Source organism: Cetorhinus maximus, unplaced genomic scaffold, assembly GCF_964194155.1.
Source record: "Cetorhinus maximus unplaced genomic scaffold, sCetMax3.hap1.1 HAP1_SCAFFOLD_1368, whole genome shotgun sequence".
Taxonomy (NCBI): Eukaryota; Metazoa; Chordata; class Chondrichthyes; order Lamniformes; family Cetorhinidae; genus Cetorhinus; species Cetorhinus maximus.
Genome location: NW_027597309.1, coordinates 41010 through 62291, shown reverse-complemented (window position 1 = coordinate 62291; position 21282 = coordinate 41010). Strand labels below are relative to the sequence as shown.

The 21282-nt window shown below is 44.8% G+C and overlaps 1 protein-coding gene across 2 annotated transcripts in view; it reads left to right on the top strand.

Annotated features, from left to right (window-relative positions):
• The window catches only part of LOC144676121 (serotonin N-acetyltransferase-like), a 34349-nt gene extending 13439 nt beyond the window's left edge, over window positions 1–20910 (top strand). The window contains exon 4 of one of the 2 annotated variants that reach the window (XM_078536627.1): window positions 19712–20910. In XM_078536627.1, the coding sequence (XP_078392753.1) occupies window positions 19712–20017 (306 nt within the window). In that variant the 3' untranslated portion in view covers window positions 20018–20910. The remainder of the gene's footprint in view (window positions 1–19711) is intronic. The other variant, XM_078536628.1, reaches the window with a different exon arrangement.
• The last annotated feature ends 372 nt before the right edge of the window (window positions 20911–21282 follow it).

Genomic DNA, 21282 nt, shown 5'->3' with positions numbered 1-21282 from the left:
AAACAGCGCTGTTCCCATAATCATATCTTCTGAGGTACTTAACCTAGCCCTGAACTACAATTACAACAACAACCCTGACCATAACCTATCTTTATTCAGTTACTTTATTCAAGGAAATTTCCCAAGGGGCTCTAGAGGCAGACACTGACTTAAAGGTGCTACTGGGGAAAACGACCAAAGCAAGATCAAAGAGGTGGGTTTTAAGAAGGCTCTTAAAGAAGAGGGAGCTTTTCAATTAGCAACAAATAAAGCTCTGCACAGAAGCAAGGACCAGGATTTTGCCCTTAGATCCTGACATCAGGTGGAAATGCACGGAGCTGACACACACGGATGGGCAGCGGGACTTCCCCCTGTGTTTTCCCATCAGCAGCCAAATAAGGGGCTGCTCTGAGAGCCATCCAACTAATGATGGTGGGCGGGTTCCAGTCTAACTAACTCGCACCAACTAGGATTTTAAAAGGTACCCGACAGTCAGCCAGCTAGAACCCAGAAGCAAGAATGAAGGCGGGATGAAAGCTGAGAGAGCAGAGAAATGATGGCAGAATGAGGAAGGGTCACACCACACTTCAGTGAGAACTCCCTTGAAGCACTTTTGGAAGTAGTCTGTGAAATGAGGCAGATCCTCTATCCAGAAGACAGGAGGAGGCCAGAAAGAGTCACTAAGAAGGCATGGCTGGAGGTGGCGGATATCATGAGTAGCCGAGGGATTATTGCCAGAACCTGGATCCAGTGCAGGAAGAGATTTAGTGACCTGCTGTAGTCTGGAAAGGTGATTGGTGTAAACTGTCGGCCCAGCACTAACTGAAGGGTGCGGTGAAATCTGAGGCCAGATGGTAGACCCATGGATGGGTCAGCACCAGACACCAATTTTAACAATGAGGTGTCCAATTATCATACACACGAGACCCATGCTGAGGCAGGGGTGAATACTGCATTGGGATGGCTGAATAGCCACATCACCTTGCCATCGCAGCAGTGCAGTGCTGTACATTTACAGTGTCTGAGAGTGAGCAGCACATAGGCACTAGGAAACAGCACTGACTTTGCCTATGTTCATACTTGCAGGAGAAGAATGCCAATGGACTGGAGTTGGAGTTTCTGTTATCTGCAGGGCACCCTGTTGCTGACGGAGAGTCAGGTGTAGAGAGTAAGGAGAATGTGTAAAGATTTGATTGCACTTAACATTCCTTACACTATGTCCGGCATGAGGACCTGTGTGAGCCTTCACCAACACTATAAGCTCCTTACCAAAGGGAGGCAAGAGGCCTTGGTTGAAAGGCAACATGTTTCACTTTGATTATTTATCTCCGCCAGGTCCAGCAGCAGATGGGAGCCAGCCACACTTGACAGCTCACAGAATGTAATGCAGTCTGAAGACACTGCGTCCCTTCATTCCTACACACCCTCCACCAGCACAGATACACTCATGTCGGTGAATGCAATTGGGTATGTAGAATGAGTATCACAGACACAGACTTGACAGCTGTGGAATCTTGCCCTCAGAGGAGTGAGGAGAGGCCCAGTGATGCTCAGCTCCATTTAGATTGCGAGTCTCAGTAATCATCAAAGCAACAAAGGCTGAAGCTATCAAGTCAAATGAGTGAAGATGTGCCAAAGTTTCCAGAGGCAGTGAAGTCCCATGTGCAAATGATGGAGCAGTGAGTCCATTACATGAGTGGCTCCATATCTCTGGCATGTGAACACATGGTGTCCTTCATTGTGCTAACCGTAAAGGAGACACATATGGAGTGTAGCACTGAGGGGACACAGTGGTCATGGGTGGATATCCAAAGCATGGCCTCTTCTTTGAGGTTAATAGAGTGACGGGTGGGCCACATATCTCCCTTTCACCATGAGCGCAGCCATTCCAGGTGACAGGGTGTGATTGTGAAGCCTCAAGGGGCAAAGGAGAGGGAGGCTTCAGGCAATGGGGGCTCCTGTCAGGGTGCTTACCTAGCTAAAGACACATCCTCAGCCCATTCAATGGTGACACACATGCTGGATACTGCTCTGATGACTGAGTGTGGCCCTGCATAGATATAGGTTGTTTTGAATGTGCCGGCCCCAAGAACACAAGAAATAGAAGCAGGAGCAGACCTTATGATCATGACTGATCCTAGGCCTCACTCCACTTTCCCGCCTGCTCCCCATATCCCTAATTCCCCGAGAGATCAAAAATCTGTCTATCCCAGATAGAAAGCCTTAAATGTCTTCAATGATGGAGCATCCACAACCGTGTTTGATACAAAATTCCAAAGATTCACAACCCTTTGAGTGAAGTAATTTCTCCTCATCTCAGCCCTAAATGATTGGCACCTTATTCTGAGACTGTGCCCCCATGTTTTCGATCCCCCAGCCAGCAGAAACAATCTCTTATCTGTCTACCCTATCAAACCCCTTCAGAGTCTTGAATATTTCAATGAGATCACCTCTCAATCTTCGAAACTCCAGAGAATATAGACCCAATTTACTCAACCTCTCATCACAAAACAACCCCCTTATCCCAGGGACCGATGCAGTGAACCTTCACTGTATCGCCTCCAATGCAAGTATATCCTTCCTTAAATGTGGAGACCAAAACTGCACATAATACTCCAGATGTGGTCTCACCAAGACCCCCTGTACAACTCGACTGTACTCCAATCCCCTTGCAATAAAGGTGAACATGCCATTTGCCTTCCTAATTGCTTGCTGCACTTACATGCAAACTCTCTGTGTTCCTTGTACACCCAGTACACCCAAGTCTCTTTGAACATCAACATTTATAAGTTTCAGACCTTTTTTAAAAAAAAAATCTGCTTTTCAATTTTTATGGTCAAAGTGAATAACTTCACATTTCACCACATTATACTCCATCTGTACCTTGTTGTTTAATCGGTCTAACCTGTCCATATCCTTTTGCAGTCTCTCTGTGTCCTCCCTGCAGTTTACCTTTCCGTGTAGTTTTGTATCATCAGCAAACTTTAATATCTTACTCTCTGTCTCTTCATCAAAGTCATGAATATAGTTTGCAAATAGCTGAGGCCCCAGCACTGATCCTTGCAGCAATTCACTAGTCACTACCTGTCAACATGAAAATGCCCCATTTATGCCCACTCCCTATTTCCTGTCCGTTAACCAATTCTCTATCCATAGGCTGAGAGTTGCGCTATTCTTTAAGCCGGTTTGTCAGCGTCAAATCAATTTCACTGCTGCTTCCGACTTTCAGGCAGCTTCGCAATTCCAATTGATTTTTAAAAAGCTCGTCAGGAAACTACGAAGCTGCCTGAGGTGAGAAGTAGCCTGAGTGAATGTATTCCGGCTTGAAAAATACTCAGTCACATCCCTGTAATTATACAACCAATCAGATGCTGCAGGGTTGGGCAGTGGGGGGGGGGGGGGGGGGGGGGGGTGCATTGGGGGCTGGAGGTTGAGGGGTGGGGGGAGGCTGAAGGTTAGAGGGGGTATGGTTGGAGGAATAGGTTGGAGGAAGGTTGAAGGGAGGGATTGGGGGGGAAGATGGGGGCTTGAGGGGTAGGACAGAGAGGTTGGGGAGGAAGGTTGGAGAGAGGGGTTGGGGGGTAGGGCAGGGGGAGTCGGGGGGAAAGATTGGAGGGTGGTTGGGGGGAGGTGGGGGGTTGGGGGGCAAGTTAGAGGGGCTTGGGGGGAGGTGGTGGTTTGGGGGGTAGATGGAGTTGGGGGGTAGAAGGTTGGAGGGAGAGGTTGGAGGAGGGGTTGGGGGGCAGTAAGTTAGGAGGGGGAGTTGGAGGGAGTAAGGTTGGAGGGGGGGTTGTAGGGAGTAAGGTTGGAGGGAAGATGGGGGGGGGAAGATTGAAGGGAGGGTTGGGGGGGTGGTTGGAGGAAGAGGAGGTTGGAGAGGAAGGTTGGAGTGGTGAGGCATTGGTGTTGTGGTATTGTCACTGGACTAATAAACCAGAGACTGGGGCTCAAATCCCACCATCGTAAATGGTGGAATTTGAATTCAATAAAAATCTGGAATTAAAAGTCTAATGAAACCATTGTCGATATTTGTAAAAACCCATCTGGTTCACTAGGGGAGGAAATTATCTGTCATCCTTACCTGGTTATATGTGGCAGGCCCACAGGCCCCCTACCTCCCCCCCAAAATGTGTAAAATGCCCTCTGAAATGGCCTGGCTAAGCCACTCAGTCGTATCAAACCGCGGCAAAGTCACAAAAAAGGCATGGAACCGGACAGACCACCCGGCATCAACCTAAGCACCGGAAACAACAACGGCAATCACAGCCCTGTCGACCCTGCAAAGTCCTCCTTACTAACACCTGGGGGCCAGTGCCAACATTGGGAGAGCTGTCTCACAGACTAGTCAAGCAACAACCTGTTATAATCATACTCCTGGAATTATACCTTACAGATAATGTTCCAGACACCACCGTCACCATCCCTAAGTACACCCTGTCCCATTGGCAGGGCAGATCCAGCAGAGGTGGCAGCAATTGATAGAGCTAAGTGATCCCACAACCAATGGATCAGATCTAAGCTCTGCAGTCCTGTCACATCCAGTTGTGAAAGGTGGTAGACAATTAAACAACTCACTGGAGGAGGAGGCTCCACAAATATCCCCAACCTCAATGATGGAGCAGCCCAGTGCATCAGTGCATAAGATAAGGCTGAAGCATTTGCAACAATCTTCAGCCAGATGTGCCGAGTGGATGATCCATCTCTGCCTCATCCGGGGGTCCCCAGCATCACAGGTGCCAGTCTTCAGCCAACTCGATTCACTCCATGTGATATCAAGAAACTACTGAAGGCACTGGATACTGCAAAGGCTATGGGCACCGACAATATTCCAGCAAAAAGTACTGAAGACTTGTGCTCCAGAACTTGCCACATCCCTAGCCAAGCTGGTCCAGTACAGCTACAACACTGGCATCTACCTGGCTATGTGGAAAATTGCCCAGGTATGTCCTGTACACAAAAATTGGACAAATCCAACCCGGCCAATTACCACCCCATCAGTCTACTCTTGATCATCAGTAAAGTAATGGAAGAGGTCATCAACAGTGCTATCAAGTGACACTTGCTTAGCAATAACCTGCTCACTGACACCCAGTTTGGGTTCCACCAGGGTCACTCAGCTCCTGACCTCATTACAGCCTTGGTTCAAAAGAGCTGAACTCGCGAGGTGAGGTGAGGGTGACTACCCTTGACATCAAGGCAGCATTTGACCGAGTGTGGCATCAAGGAGCCCTAGCAAAACTGGAGTCAATGGGAATCAGGGGGAAAACTCTCCACTAGTTGTAGTCATACCAGCACAAAGGAAGATGGTTGTGGTTGTTGGAGGTCAGTCATCTCAACTCCAGGGCATCGCTGCAGGAGTTCCTCAGGGTAGTACCCTCGGCCCAACTATTTTCAGCTGCTTCATCAATAACCTTCCTTCCATCATAAGGTCAGAAGTGGGGAAGTTCACTGATGATTGCACATTGTTCAGCACCATTCACAACAACTCAGATACTGAAGAAATCCTTGTCCAAATGCAGCAAGATCTAGACAATATCTAGTCTTGGGCTGACAAGTGGCAAGTAACATTCGCACCACACAAGTGTCAGGCATTGACCATCCCTAACAAGAGAGAATCCAACCATCGCCCCCTGATGTTCAATGGCATTACCTTCACTGAATCCTCTAAAATCAACATCCTGGGGGTTGCCATTGATCAGAAACTGAACTGGACTATATAAATACTGTGGCTACAAGAGCCGGTCAGAGGCTAGGAATCCTGCAATGAATAACTAACTCATCTCCTGACTCCCCAAAGCCTGTCCACTATCTACATGACACAAGTCAGGAGTGTGATGGAATATTCCACACTTGCCTGGATGAGCGCAGCTCCAACAACACTCAAGAGGTTTGACGCTGTCCAGGACAGAGCAGCCCACTTGATTGGCACCCCATCCACAAGCATTTGCTGTCTCCACCACTGACGCACAGTAGCAACAGTGTGTACCACCAATAAAATACATTGCAGGAATTCACCAAGGCTCCTTCAACAGCACCTTCCAAACTTATGACCACGACCATCTAGAAGGACAAGGGCAGCAGATAGATGGGAACACCACCACCTAGAAGTTCCCCTCCAAGTCACTCACCATCCTGACTTGGAAATATATCGCCGTTCCTTCACTGTCACTGGGTCAAAATCCTGGAACTCTCTAATAGCACTGTGGGTGTACCTACACCACATGGACTGCAGCAGTTCAAGAAGGCAGCTCACCATCACTTTCTCAAGGGCAACTAGGGATGGGCAATAAATGCTGGCCCAGCCAGCGAAGCCCACATGCCGTGAATGAATAAAAAAGGTTAGGGGGTATAGAGGGGTAGCATTAGGGGGAGATTAACTATAGATTTGAATTGTTTTTGTAAATGTAGTGATTTTTTAGCCACTTTGCTGACATCAGTCGATTGCTCTGTGACTAGTTACCCTTCGAGAATCAGCATTGGGCCTCCAATTTCACCAATGCTACAGTCACTCTGCCTACTGCATGCAGGTAGAATGAAAGAAAGACAAAATCTACATTTATACAGCACCTTTCACAATGTCCCAAATCGCTTTCCAGCCAATTCAGTTGTGGTCACTGGTACAATGTAGGTAATGTTATCAAATGGCAGAGCAGGCTCGAGGGGCCGAATGACTCCTGCTCCTAATACATATGTTCGTATGTCATTCTGGGATGAATGAGAAGAACTGGGCTAGGTGGCCTTGGTCATCTATAATGATCTTGCGAACATAGGGTGGAATCATGGCTAGAGTTCTGTGTATTTTGTTGTTAATGAAAGTTTACTGTGAGTGTGTTTTGTGGAGTGAGAATGCCAGTGTGTAAATGTGTAAGTGTTGTGGAGTGTGTAATGAGCTCATAGTGAATCAGTAACCTGTTTTATGCTGCACATGATTCTCAAGAAACTTTTCCATTCATTTCAATCTTGTTCTTTTGTCTACTTACCTATTATCCCACTCCATCTTGGTGCTTTTTATTAGTCTTTTAAGGTATTGAAATATCGTGATAAAGTTGTGTTGCGTAGTAGATATTGAAAATATACCACAGGAAAAAGCAACAATCAGCAGAGTCTTCAGACTGGCTGATCAAGAAACAGATACAGTTGTGAACCATTCAATCTTTCTTCTCTGGCCTCTTAAAAGTTCTGTCGCAGTCACACCTGAGGGCCGGAAACAGAAATACCAGGGCCGATGATTTCTCTTCCTAGCCCTGGTCACTGAGTGGCTGCAGGACATTCTTTTGGGGAAGGGCGAGCACCTAGCAGTTATGGTCCACATTGATACCAGTGACATAGGTAGAAAGAGAGATGAGGTCCTAAAAGCAGATTTTGGGGAGCTAGGAAAGAGATTGAAAAGCAGGATCTCTAAGGCAGTAATCTCCAGATTACTCCCAGTCCCAAGTGCTAGTAAGTAAGGAATTGGGAGGATTGAGTGAATGAACATATGACAGGAGAAATGGTGTAGGAGGGAAGGCTTTAGATTTCTGGTGAATTGGGAGTGGTTCTGGGGCAGGTGGGACCTGTACAAGGAGCACAGGTTACACCTTAGCAGGACCGGGATTAAATTTTTGTGGGGAGATTTGCTAGTGCTGTTGGGGAGAGTTTAAACCAGCTTGTCAGGGGACGGGAATCTGAGAGGGAATTCAGAGAGGAGAAGAACAAAGCTGATAATGGGAAGTAGTAAACAAAAGTGGAAGGGCAGCAGAAACAAACGTCAGCATCAAATGGAGTCAAAATACAGCATAAAGACACTCGATCTGAATGCATGCAGCATTCACAACAGGGTAGCTGGATTGATGGCACAAATAGAAGTAGATGGGTATGATCCAATTGCCATTACGGAGATTTGGCTTCAGGATGACCAAGGCTAGGAACTGAATATTCAAGGATATTCGGGTAGGATGGACAGGCAACAAGGAAAAGGAGCTGAGGTAGCATTGTTAATAAAGGATGAGATCAGTACATTAATGAGAGATCAAAGGAACAAGATGTAGAATCCTTTTGGGTGGAGCTAAGAAACAGCAGGGGGCAGCAAACATTGCTAGTTGTCGGCTACCAAACACTAGTGGTGTTGTAGGGCATGGTATAAATCAAGACATTAGAGGTGTACATAACAAGGGTAATACAGTAATCATAGGGAACTTCAATCTACACGTAGGCTGGGTAAACCTAATGAGCACCAATGCTGTGGATGATGAATTCCTGGAATGTGTATGAAATGGTTTTCTAGAGCAGCATGTTAAGGAACCAAATAGGGAACAGGCTATTTTGGATCTAGTATTATGCAATAAGAAATGACTAATTAATAATCTTGTTATACAAGAACCTTTAAGGAAGAGTGACCATAATATGATAAAATTTTACTTGAAGTTTGAAAACTATGTAGTTTAATCCGATACGAAGGACTTAAATCTAAACAAAGGAAACCATGAAGGTATGAGGGACAAGTTGGCTGTGCTGGATTGGGAAAATACATTAAAAAGGTATGATGGTAAATGGGCAATGGCAATTATAGAAAGAATTAATATATGATTTACAACAAATATATGGCACACTAACCCAAGAGGAAATGTGAGCCAATTGTGGCTAACAAAAGAAGTTAAAGATTGTATTAGATCAAAGTTGCCAAAGTATTAAGCCTGAGGGTTGGGAGCATTTTAGAATGTAGCAAAAGAGACCAAAAAACAAAGGAAAGGAGAATAGAATATATATTTTTATTCATTCACAGGATGTGGGCTTCGCTGGCTGGGCCAGCATTTATTGCCCATCCCTAGTTGCCCTTGAGAAGGTGGTGGTGAGCTGCCTTCTTGAACCGCTGCAGTCCATGTGGTGTAGGTACACCCACAGTGCTGTTAGGGAGGGAGTTCCAGGATTTTGACCCAGCGACAGTGAAGGAACGGCGATATATTTCCAAGATTTTTATCAAATTCAAATTCTGCCATTTGCCGTGGTGGGAAAGTGGGATTAAAATGAACAGCTAGTTTTTTCTCTTAGAAGTAAAATGCTGCAGGATGCAGGAAATCTGAAATTTTTTTTTAAAATGCTGGAAAAACTCAGGTCTAGCAACGTCTGTGGAGAGAGAGAAGGACCTGCTGAGTTTTTCCAGTCTTTTTGATTTTATTTCTTTTTTCTCTTTTTGGCCAGCACAGACACAATGAGCTGAATGGCCTCTTTCTGCACCATAACTTTTCTATGGCTCTAAGGGTCTTGATAAGGTCCCACACAGGTTAGTAAACAAAATTAGTGCATATGGGATAGAGGGTAATATACTGGCATGGATTGCTGATTGTTTTCTGTTCATTAACCAGAGGAGGAATGAACAGGTCATTCTGAAGTTTGCACGCTGTTACTAGTGGGGTATCACACGGAATAATACTTGTGCCCCAGTTGTTCACAATCTATACCAATGATTTGGATGTGGGGACCAAATATAATATTTCCAAATTTGCTGATGACACAAAACTAGGTGGGAATGTGTGTTGTGAGGGAGTTGCAAAGTGGCTTCAAGGGGATTTGGACAGACTTAGTAAGTGGGCAAGAGCCTGGCAGCTGGAATATAATGTGGGTGAGTGAGAGGTTATCCAGTTTGGCAGTAGGAGCGGAGGTGCAGAAAATTTCTTAAATGCTGAGAGATTAGGAAGTGTTGATGTCCAAAGGGACCTGGGTTTCCTTGTTCATTAGTCACTGAGAGCTAACATGCAGCCAGCAAGCAATTAAGGTAAATGGTATGTTGGCCTTCATAAGAACACAGAACACAAGAAATAGGAGCAGAAGTAGACCATATGGCCTGTAGGGCCTGCTCTGCCATTCAATACAATCATGGCTGATCTTGGGCTTCAACTCCATTTTCCTGCCCGCTCCCCATATCCCTTAATTTCATGCAAGACTAAAAATCTGTCTATCCCAGCCTTAAATACATTGAACAATGGAGCATCCACAACCCTCTGGGGCTGAGAATTGCAAAGATTCACAACCCTTTGAGTGAAGTAATTTCTCCTCATCTCAGTCCTAAATGATCGGCCCCTTATCCAGAGAGGATTGGAGTACAGGAGTAACAATGTCTTGCTTCAAATATTTAGAACCTTGGTTTGACTGCACCTGGAGTATTGTGTACAGTTTTGATCCCTTTACCTAAAGGAAGGATATATTTACTGTTTATAGGATTTTGGATACTGATCAGTAGGTTTTAATGACATCTTTGGAATCTTAATTAGGTTAACTATGTATTTAACAAGAACAATGTACATATGCATAGTAAAGGGTTTAAGTCAGGAACTGTCTCCATTGTGCTTGTGCACACAGCTCTGACCAACACTAGACTGATCCCTTGGTTCAGGCCATGTGTTCTCTTACATCACTTTGTGGGCAGTACTGTACTCAGTCCCATGTTAACCCTATATGTGCCAGATCTTTATACTACACCTCACCCCAAACCTTTATCCAATATATTTCATGTTATTCTAGTTTACCCCTTATATTTACATCATTATCACTACCCAAACTACCCCTTCAAATCTCAGCATTCATAGGTTCAGGCAGTCCGGAGGCCTTATAACCCTTCCATATCCTGTTCAGACCACTGTCTGTCAGAGGATTTGTGGGCTCTGTTATTACAGGTAAACTTGGATTGGAGGTTGTTCTGGAATCTGGGTCTCTTTTCATGCTCTTTTTCCTTGGTATTGAACCGCTCTTTGTCGATTCAGCAGCTGTAGTGATAGATGGTTGTTGTTCCATCCCATTCTGTGTGGGCTGTTTGAGCATTGTACTCATCTCCATCTCATTGTTTGCTTATTCTTCCTTTGTGGGTCATCGCAATGTCCTCTGTGAAGGAAGATATCCTTTGTCCAATAGGACCGTAATACAGACCCCGTGTCCGATTTAAAGTTTGTGAGATGGCCATTAACTGAAATGTCCACATTCCGATAGGAAAATCCTGGATCTTTGACCTCACCCAAGAAGCATGGCTGTGTGTCCTATTGGTACACTGCCTCAACCTCATGAATCATCTTTGGATCTTCTGTGCGTTTAGATGCTTTGACCTTGCAGTTTGCTCAATTGTCCAGTCCTGTTACGTTGGAAGCATTGGCTGAAGTTGCAGGGTATTGATCTTGCCTGTGGGGGCCCTTTGCTCCACAGTACTGGCATGATCACTTTACTGGTTAGGGTATTGCTTCTCTTGGCCTGGAGTGTTCCTGTTTCAGTGTTTAACTAAATGGACTGTGGGATTTACTTTGTACCACAGTTTACTTTCTGCTCTTAAAGTGTAGCTGTGCTGCACACAGAGTTCAGACTGTCTAACAACCTGGATAGCTTTCTCAAGGGTTAGATCTTCCTTTGTTTGCAGCATGTCTGAGAGTGTGTCGTCCACTACTCCTACAACTATTCTATCCCTGATAAGTTCAGATTTTAGGTCTCTGTGTTCACAGCCTTCAGCCACCCTGTACCAATCACTAATGAACAAGTCGACAGGTTCTCCTGTCTGCTGGACACGCTTATTAAATTTAGACCTTTTGAGGATTTTATTACTTCTTAGGTTAAGATAAACATTGAATGATTTTAGTACTTCAAATTTATCAGATGATTCGTTGATTCCTTGTGCGGCAATCATGTCATCTGCTATTGGGCCTACCAAATAAAGCGGCGTATTAACTTGCTCGCTTCTGTCTTTTTATTCAGACCTGAAGCATTCATGTATCTCAGGAATCTTTTTCTCCAAAGTTTCCGATTATGTGATTAATCTGGGCCTTGGATAAATCCAAATTGATCTGGAAGAGTAGATTTCTGATCCATGGTTAAGAAAATGTTAAAGTTTAGGTTCAGCTTTAAGAAGTTGCTGAAATTCAAGGTGGCGGCACTGTTCATTTGAAGACAAAGGGTTTAGCCAGTGCTTGCTGGGTTTGGCCAGCTCCCGCTGCAATGGAACTCGCGCTCAGCCTAGAAACAAATCTTCAACAATAGCAGCCTGAATGGACTAAGTGCAGACTTCTCCGTTTCAGCACTGTGCTTTGTTGGTTTTTAAAGCAGATTCTTGCAATTCTTCCAAATTAATTTTTTTTTTCTTTTCGAGTGAGCTCAGCTGTCACGTGTTCAGACGCGGAGTGGAAATCTGGATTTTCTGACAGAGCTTTTAAATGGCAATTTCTGACCATGGAACTATAAGTTTCTCACGACTTGCTGTATCCTGGAATGTAAGGTTTTAGCTAACCCCTGCTGACTCTGGACTTCCAAGAGATTCCACAGCGTCTTCTGCTGCAGTGAGGCATTTTAAATTTTGGCCTTCAGCTTCCAAATCTTCCTTTGGAGATTTTCCCTGGTGATTTTCCTCTGCACGTTTGCTTCTCAAACTTCTCTTCAGATCAGAATGCTTCTTCCAATTTTTCTTTAGTCTCAAAGCATTTCAGTTTTCTCTGCATTTTTGCAAAGTTTTAGGTTTTTCCATTTGCTGCCACCAAGTTGTGAGGTATTAGATACCACTTGGTAGATCTTGATGTTCTAGTCTAATGTAGGTTCACTGTCTGTATTTATTAACTATAAGAACTATGTACATATATACAGTAAAGGGTTCAAGCTAGGAACTGTCTTCACACTTGTGCACATGGCTTTTTTAAAAAATTCATTTGTGGGATGTGGGCATCGCTGGCTAGGCCAGCTTTTATAGCCTGTCCCTAATTGCCCTTCCCTTGTTCAGAGGGCATTTAAGAGTCAACCACATTTTTCTGGAGTCACATGTAGGGCCAGACCAGGTAAGGGCAGCAGATTTCTATCCCTAAAGAGAGGGCATTAGTGAACCAGATTGATTTTTATAACATTCAACAATGGTTTCATGGTCATCATTAGGCTTTTAATTCCAGATATTTATTGAATTCAAATTCCACCATCTGCAGTGATTTACCCAGTATTCCCCTGCGTCTCTGGGTTACCAGCCCAGTGACAATACCGCTATGCCACTGCCTCTGTCCAACACTAGACTGACCCCTAGGTGTGGGTCATGTTTTGTTTTAGATCACCGTGTGGGTGGTACTGTACTCAGTCCCACATTAACCCTATATAGGCCAGACCCTTATACGATACTGCTGCAGTCTGCAGCAGAGGTTCACCAGATTAATGCCTGGGATGGCGGGACTGACCTATGAGGAGAGATTGAGGAGACTGAGCCGGTATTGTATAGAGTTTATAAGAATGAGAGGTGATCTCATTGAAACTTTTAAGGGGCAAGACAGGGTAAATGCAGAAAGGATGTTTCTTCTGGCTGGTGGGTCTAGAACCAGGGGACACAGTCTCAGAATAATGGGCAGGCCATTTAGGACTGAGATGATGAGGAATTTCTTCACTCAGAGGGTGGTGAATCTTTGGAATTCTCTATCCCAGAGGGCTGTGGAGGCTCAGTCACGGAGTATGTTCGAACAGAGATCAATAGATTTCTAGGTACTAATGACATCAAGGGATTTTAGGATAATGTGGGAAAATGATATTAAGGTAGATGATCAGCCATGATCTAGTTGAATAGCAGAACAGGCTCGAGGGGCTGAATGGCCTACTCCTGCTCCTAAGCTCTTCTGCCTTTTGGAAATCTAGGTATATCCAGCTATTGGTTCCTCCATATACTCTACTCTACTCCTTACATCCTGACAAAACTTTAATAAGTTTGTCAAACAGGATTCCCCTTTTTAAAACCATGTTGATTTGTTCTAATCATACTATATTTTTTCTAAGTGCATTGTAAAGACTTCCTCAATAATAGATTCCAACATTTTCCCAACCACTGATGTTAGGCTAACTGGCCTCCAGGTCCCTGATTTCTCTCTCCTGTTTTAATGATGACCTTTGCGCATGGTGGTCATGGGCACTCGAGATGCTGAGGGTCTCCGAAGACAGGTTGGCAACATGCCATTGGGAAAGAAATTAGCTCATCATCCGTTCCTCTTGTACTCAAGTGAAATGCCTGCTGACAAATCTCCCTGCCACGTATGTCCTGCTCAATGGTGGTAGTGGATGTATGTGTCCATGGTTATATGTATCCTCTGCCTGTGCGTTGGGGTTGCATACTGGAGTCAGAAGACATGTCTTCAGAGGATACCCCTTGTTCTCCAAGATCAAGCCATGAAGGCTCACGGGTGGTCCGAAGAGCCGTGGTAATTCAGATTGCCTAAGGATGTCGGAGTCACAGCAGCTTCCTAGAAACCTTGCACTTATCTGCATGGGTTACATACAACCTGAACACTGAGTGTGTGGAAACTCATGTTGTTCACCAAGGCTGCTGTGAGGGAGCCTTGATAGCTACAAGAGTAAAGTCAAAGACTCCCTGCACCTTGGCCCCGAAGCGGATTCCCCTCTCAGCCTGACTGGCCTGATCAGTTGTAAACTTGATATATTGGCCTGTCCGACAGTACATGGCATCTGAAACCTTCTTTATGAAGCGATGGGCTGCTGATTGAGGGATGCCCTGTAGGTCTCTAGATGATCCCTAGAATGATCCCACTGGCCAAAAGGTTGAGTGCTAACGTCATCTCTAAGATGACGAGCACTAGGTACCCCTACTTTGCTGTGGCCTCAACTCCGGTTCCATTATTCCACACAGCTTCACCAACACCTCCCTGGAAAGGTGCAGTCTGCATAGACTTGGACATCTCCATGGTGCTAAGCACCTCCTAAGACACCTATTGTGCCTTCTGCTACCAGGTTACCTTGGTTAACTCTTCACACTTCTTGTCCACCTCTTGTGGCTTCCTCCAGCTACAGGAGCTCACTTGACCACTGTACAACCACACTATGTGGCTGCATTACAATCTCTGGGCCACTCTCCTCCTCACTGCAGGAGCCAGAGTCTGAAAACACTAACCCCATCACCAGATGAAACCTCCACTGCCTCAGAGCCTCCTAGGGATCTTTGCCCTGCCCCCTAAGTGATAACTCCCAGATCCTAAGTAATCTTTCCAAAAGCAGCAAGTCACTTTTGCCCCCATCCTCTACAGAGCAACCAAATGTGATACATATGAACATATGAATTAGGAGCAGGAGTAGGCCACTCGGCCCCTCGAGCCTGCTCTACCATTCAATAAGATCATGGCTGATCACTGAATGTAACCTCAACCCCACATTCCCGCCTACCTCCAATAACCTTTCACCCCCTTGTTAATCAAGAATCTGTCTAGCTCTGCTTTAAGAAGACTCTGCTTCCACCACCTTTTAAGGAATAGAGTTCCAAAGACTCAACCCTGAGAGAAAAAAATTCTGTCTTAAATGATCGACCCCTTATTTTTAAAGTGACCCCTAGTTCTAGATTCTCCCATAAGAGGAAACATCCTCTCCACATCCACCCTGTCAAGAACCCTCAGGATCTTAAAGGTTTCAATTAAGTTGTCTCTTACTTTTCTAAACTCCAGCGGATACAAGGCTAACCTGTCCAGCCTTAGGACCACCTGGTAATTCCTGGTATTAGTCTAGTAAACCTTCTCTGAACTGCTTCTAACACATTTACATCTTTCTTTAAATTAAGAGACCAGTACTGTACACAATACTCCAGATGTGGTCTCACCAATGCTCTGTACAACTGAAGCATAACCTCCCTACTTTTGTAATCAATTCCTCTCACAATAAATTATAACATTCTATTAGCTTTCCGAATTACCTGCTATCCCTGTACCTTTTGTGATTCATGCACTAGGACACCCAGATCCCTCTGAATCTCAGAGCTCTGCAATCTCTCACCATTTAGATAATAAGCTTGTTTTTTATTCTTCCTGCCAGAATGGACAATTTCACATTTGCCCACATTATACTCCATTTGCCAGATCTTTGCCCACTCACTTAACCTATGACACTTTGTAGCCTCCTTACATCCTCTTCACAATTTACTTTCCTACCTATCTTTGGGTCATCAGCAAATTTAACAGCCATTCCTTCAGTCCCTTCATCCAAGTAACTTATATAAATTGTAAAGAGTTGAGGTCCCAGCACTGATCCCTGTGGCACACCATGCATCACATCCTGCCAACCTGAAAAAGACCCATTTATGCCTACTCTCTGCTTCCTGTTAGCCAGCCAATCTATCCATGCCAATATGTTACCCCCCTACACAGTGAGCTTTTATTTTCCGCAATAACCTTTAATGAGGCACTTTATCAAATGCCTTCTGGAAATCCATGTACAGTACACCCAGTAGCTTGGTTGCAGACACACGCTGAATGCAGATTCCGAGACCTACCATATATCGAGACAACTCTGCAGGTTCATTCCTCAGCTTGTGGTACATGAGCCTCTGACCCTCTGACCCGCCATGGCTTCCCATTTGTCACTGGTAAAATCGAAATAACCAGGGAAGATCCTGGCCTATTTGGTAAAGTACCTGCCCATGTCTGATCAGTCAGCCAATGGTTCACCACTGTGGCTGCTTTTGGGAAAATAGACCAATGGCAGAAAGCAGTCAATGAGCCTGCCTGACACAAGCCCACACTAACCACTCCCTCACCTCCATGGATGAATTCTGGCCAAAAGGTGTAAACAGCCCACAATTTAGCATAAATTGAACTCAAGGTAATTAAATGGCAGGTCTGAGAAAACAAAATGTGGTGAAACTATACATTTCAGAAATTCCACTCTGTGGAGATTTCATTTTTTGTGTAATTTCTGTATTGTTTCACTGAATTGTCAGTCTAACCTCAGGGGTGGGGAAACTATTGGAAGCAATTCTGAGGGACAGAATTAATCTACACTTGGAGAGGCAGGGATTAATCAAGGACAGTCAGCATGGTTTTGTTAAGGGGAGGTCATGTCTGACCAATTTGATTGAATTTTTCGAAGAGGTGACCAGGTGTGTAGATGAGGGCAATGCATTTGATGTAGTCTACTTGGACTTCAGCAAGTTTTTTGATAAGGTCCCGCATGGGAGACTGATAACGAAGGTAAGAGCCCATGGGATCCAAGGCAATTTGGATCCAGAATTGGCTGAGTGGCAGGAAGCAGAGGGTGATGGTCGAGGGGTGTTTTTGTGACTGGATGCCTGTGTCCAGTGGGGTTCCACAGGGATCGGTGTTGGGTCCGTTGCTGTTTGTGGTATATACAAATGACTTAGACTTGAATATAGGAGGGTTGATCAGTAAATTCACGGATGACACAAAAATTGGTGGGGTGGTAAAGAGTGAGAAGGATAGCCTTAGATTACAGGAGGATATAGACGGGCTGGTCAGATGGGCTGATCAGTGGCAAATAGAATTTAATCCGGATAAATGTGAGGTGATGGACTTGGGCAGGACAAACAAGGCACGGGAGTACACAATGAATGGTAGGACCCTGGGAAGTACCGAGGATCAGAGGGACCTTGGTGTGCATGTCCACCAGTCCCTTAAGGTAGCGGGACAGGTGGATAAGGTGGTTAAGAAGGCATATGGGATACTTGCCTTTATTAGCCGTGGCATAGAATATAAGAGTAGGGAAGTTATGCTGGAACTGTATAAAACACTGGTTAGGCTACAGCTAGAGTATTAATGCAGTTCTGGAATCTGCATTATAGGAAGGATGTGATTGCGCTAGAGAGAGTGCAGAGGAGATTTACCAGGGTGTTCCCTGGGCTGGAGAGTTTTAGTTATGAGGAGAGATTGGATAGACTGGGGTTATTTTCCCTGGAGCAGAGGAGATTGAGGGGGACATGATTGAGGTGTATAAAATTATGAGGGGCATGGATAGTGTCGACAGGAAGGAACTTTTCCCCTTGGCGGAGGGATCAATAACCAGGGGACATAGATTTAAGGTAAGGGGCAGGAGGTTTAGAGGGGATGTGAGGAAGAATTTTTTCACCCAGAGGGTGGTGGGAATCTGGAACTCACTGCCTGAAAGGGTGGTAGAGGCACAAACCCCCATAACATTTAAGAAGTATTTGGATGTGCACTTGCGATGCCATGGCATACAAGGCTCTGGGCCTAGTGCTGGAAAATGGGATTAGAATAGTTAGGCACTTGCTTGACTAGTACAGACTCGATGGGCCAAAGGGCCTTTTTCTGTGCTGTAGACCTCTATGACTTTATGAATATGTGCATCACTGGTAAGGCCAGCATTTATTGCCCATCCCTAATTGCTTTTGAAAAGGTGGTGGTGAGCCACCTTCTTAAAGCACTGCAGTTTTTCCTGTAGTGAAATAGTACAATTTAGTGTCTTGCTAGGCCATTTCAGAGGGCAGTTAAGAGTCAACCACATTATTTTGGAACAAAAACAAAAATACCTGGAAAAACTTAGCAAGTCTGACAGCATCTGAGGAGAGGAATACAGTTGGCGTTTCGAGTCCATATGACTCTTCATCAGAACTAAGGAGATAGAGAAATGAGGTGAAATATAAGCTGGTTGAGGGGGTTGGGACAGGTAGAGCTGGATAGAGGGCCAGTGATAGGTAGAGGCAAAGAAGAGATTGCCAAAGATGTCATAGACAAAAGGACAAAGGGGTGTTGATGGTGGTGATATTAGCTAAGGAATGTGCTAATGGGGACATTAAGGGTAGAAAGCAGGACAAGCTAGTGGCAGATGGCCCTAGTGGGGGTGGGGTGGGGGGAAGGGATCGAAATAGGCTAAAAGGTGGAGATAAAACAATGGATCGAAATAAATTTAAAAATAGGTGGGAAAAGAAAAATATTTTTTTTTTTAAATTATAAATTATTGGAAATAGGGGGATTGGAAAGGGGGTGGGGATGGAGGAGAGAGTTCATGATCTAAAGTTGTTGAACTCAATATTCAGTCCGGAAGGCTGTAAAGTGCCTAGTCGGAAGATGAGGTGCTGTTCCTCCAGTTTGCGTTGAGCTTCACTGGAACAATGCAGCAGGCCAAGGACGGACATGTGGGCAAGAGAGCAGGGTGGGGTGTTGAAATGGCAAGCGACAGAGAGATCTGGGTTATACTTACGGACAGACCGAAGGTGTTCCACAAAGCGGTCTCCCAGTCTGCGTTTGGGTCTGGAGTCACATGTAGGCCAGACCAGGTAAGGACGGCAGATTCTCTTTCCTAAAGGACATTAGTGAACCAGATGGGTTTCTACAACACAGAGATAAAAACAAAAAGCTAAAAGCTACTGCGGATGCTGGAAATCCAAAACAAAAACAGAATTACCTGGAAAAACTCAGCAGGTCTGGCAGCATCGGTGGAGAAGTTCTGCCGAAGGGTCGTGAAGACTCGAAACGTTAACTGATTTCTTCTCCACCGATGCTGCCAGACCTGCTGAGTTTTTCCAGGTAATTCTGTTTTTGTTTTGGGTTTCTACAACAATCGATTATAGTTTCATGATCACCATTACCAAGACTAGCTTTCAGTTCCAAACTAATTCATTCAATAAATTAAATCTAATTTAAATTGTATCAGCTGCCATGGCATTTAGTGACTTTACCAATCGACACCACTACGTCCCTTGAATAAACCGCTGCTAAACCAAGCTGGACCTGGGGCGATTGTACAAACAGCTGTTGAAAGTTGCTGGGTCATTGCGTTCATGAAAATGTCGATGTATTTTTTTTAAATCAGAGATAATAATGCTGAAAATACACAGAAACATTAGCGTCTGAAAGAGACTTCCTTGAAAGGTTAAATCAATCCTGTCTTCCTTATATATTTTCAGTTGCTGCTTTTATCCTCCCAATCCAGCAGTTTCTCTGAGCAATGTTCAGCCTCTGCGTGGGGCAGCTGTGTCAATGCTGTTAAGCTGCTATTCCTCTTTGTTCTGCAGGAGGCGCTGGTGTTGCATGTTCCTCACGGTTCCACGGTGCATATCCATGTCCTGGCCGTGCACCGCACCTCCCGCCAGCAGGGGAAAGGACCCATCTTACTCTGGCGCTACCTGCAGTACCTCCGCTGCCTGCCCCATGTTCACCGGGCAGTCCTGATGTGCGAGGATTTCCTGGTTTCTTTCTACAGCAAGTGCGGCTTTGAGGAGCTGGGGCCGTCCGCTGTCTCGGTGGGATCACTGACCTTCGTCGAAATGGAATCCGCGGTCCGGGGACATGCGCTAATGCGCCGGAACAGTGGCTGTTAGAGCCCATTTCTCAATGTTAGTGCAGCTCCTACTGGAAACAACCTTCTCTATTGGAGCTCAGTTAATAAATAAATAACCTCTCGGCCCAAACTGCCCGTAGCTCCTCGGCTAGAATTTATACTGCGTCTGGATTCAGCCCAAATATTTCAATCTCATCAAGTCCCACAATCCAGAAGTGAGGCGGCAGTTGGATCCGGGAATTAAATTGTCTGTTGGGTTTGCTTCTAATGTAGCTCTCACGTTTAGTGTGTAAATCAGTACAGAAGATGTCCCAAATATCACCAGATAGCTCCAGGTTAAACCTGTATCCAACCCCAGTGTAACTCTTGTAGAGTTAAAACAGTAAACTAAATTAATAAAAACAAGGGATAAATCAAGCACAGCCCCTAAGTCAGGTCAGCTGTAAAATCAAGGAAGAACTTTAAAGGAACCTTATAAACATTAAACCAAAATGTGATTAAAGGGGTCAACAAAACACCCCAGTCCCCGCGGTGCCCAACCCCAGTGTAACTCTTTTCGAGTCAAAACAATTAACTAAATGAACAATAACAAGGGAGAAATTAAGCACAGCCCCTAAGTCAGGTCAGCTGTAAAATCAAGGAAAAAAACTTTAAAGGAACCTTACAAACATCAAACCAAGATGTGATTAAAGGGGTCAACAAATCACCCCAGTCCCCGCGGTGCCCAACCCCAGTGTAGCTGCAATCAATCCTGTTTACCTATTCTCAGCTCCCAGTTGTTGTTTGGAGCCCACCCAGTTCCATCCTTTATTGCTCCTTAAGCCGGTGTTAGAAGTGCTGAATCTCTCGTTGGAGCATCTCGTTCATTTGCTAGCTGTGAGATCAGTTCAATTTCGTTGTATTTAGTGCTCAAATATTAAAGCATCAAAAGTGAACTGTGTTACTGTCTGTTATAATTGTTGAATCTAATTGTCAGAAAAATGTTAAAATTGAGTTTGGCAGCTGAAGTGAGAGTTTTTAAATTGCCCTTGAGAAGGTGGTGGTGAGCTGCCTTCTTGAACCGTCGTAGACCGTGCAGTGTAGGTACACCCACTGTGCTGTTAGGAAGAGAGTTCCAGGATTTTGCGGTAAAGTGAATATCCATATCATTCTCCTGTCCAGAATGTAAAATCGATCTGTCCTACTCTAACTTCCTGAGGCTTCATTAAATAACTTTTGATGTTTAGCAAATCAAAAATTTATTTTTGAATATTTGTCAATATTCTGCTAATGGAGGTTCTCTTCTGTCGATCCCTGTGTTAATCA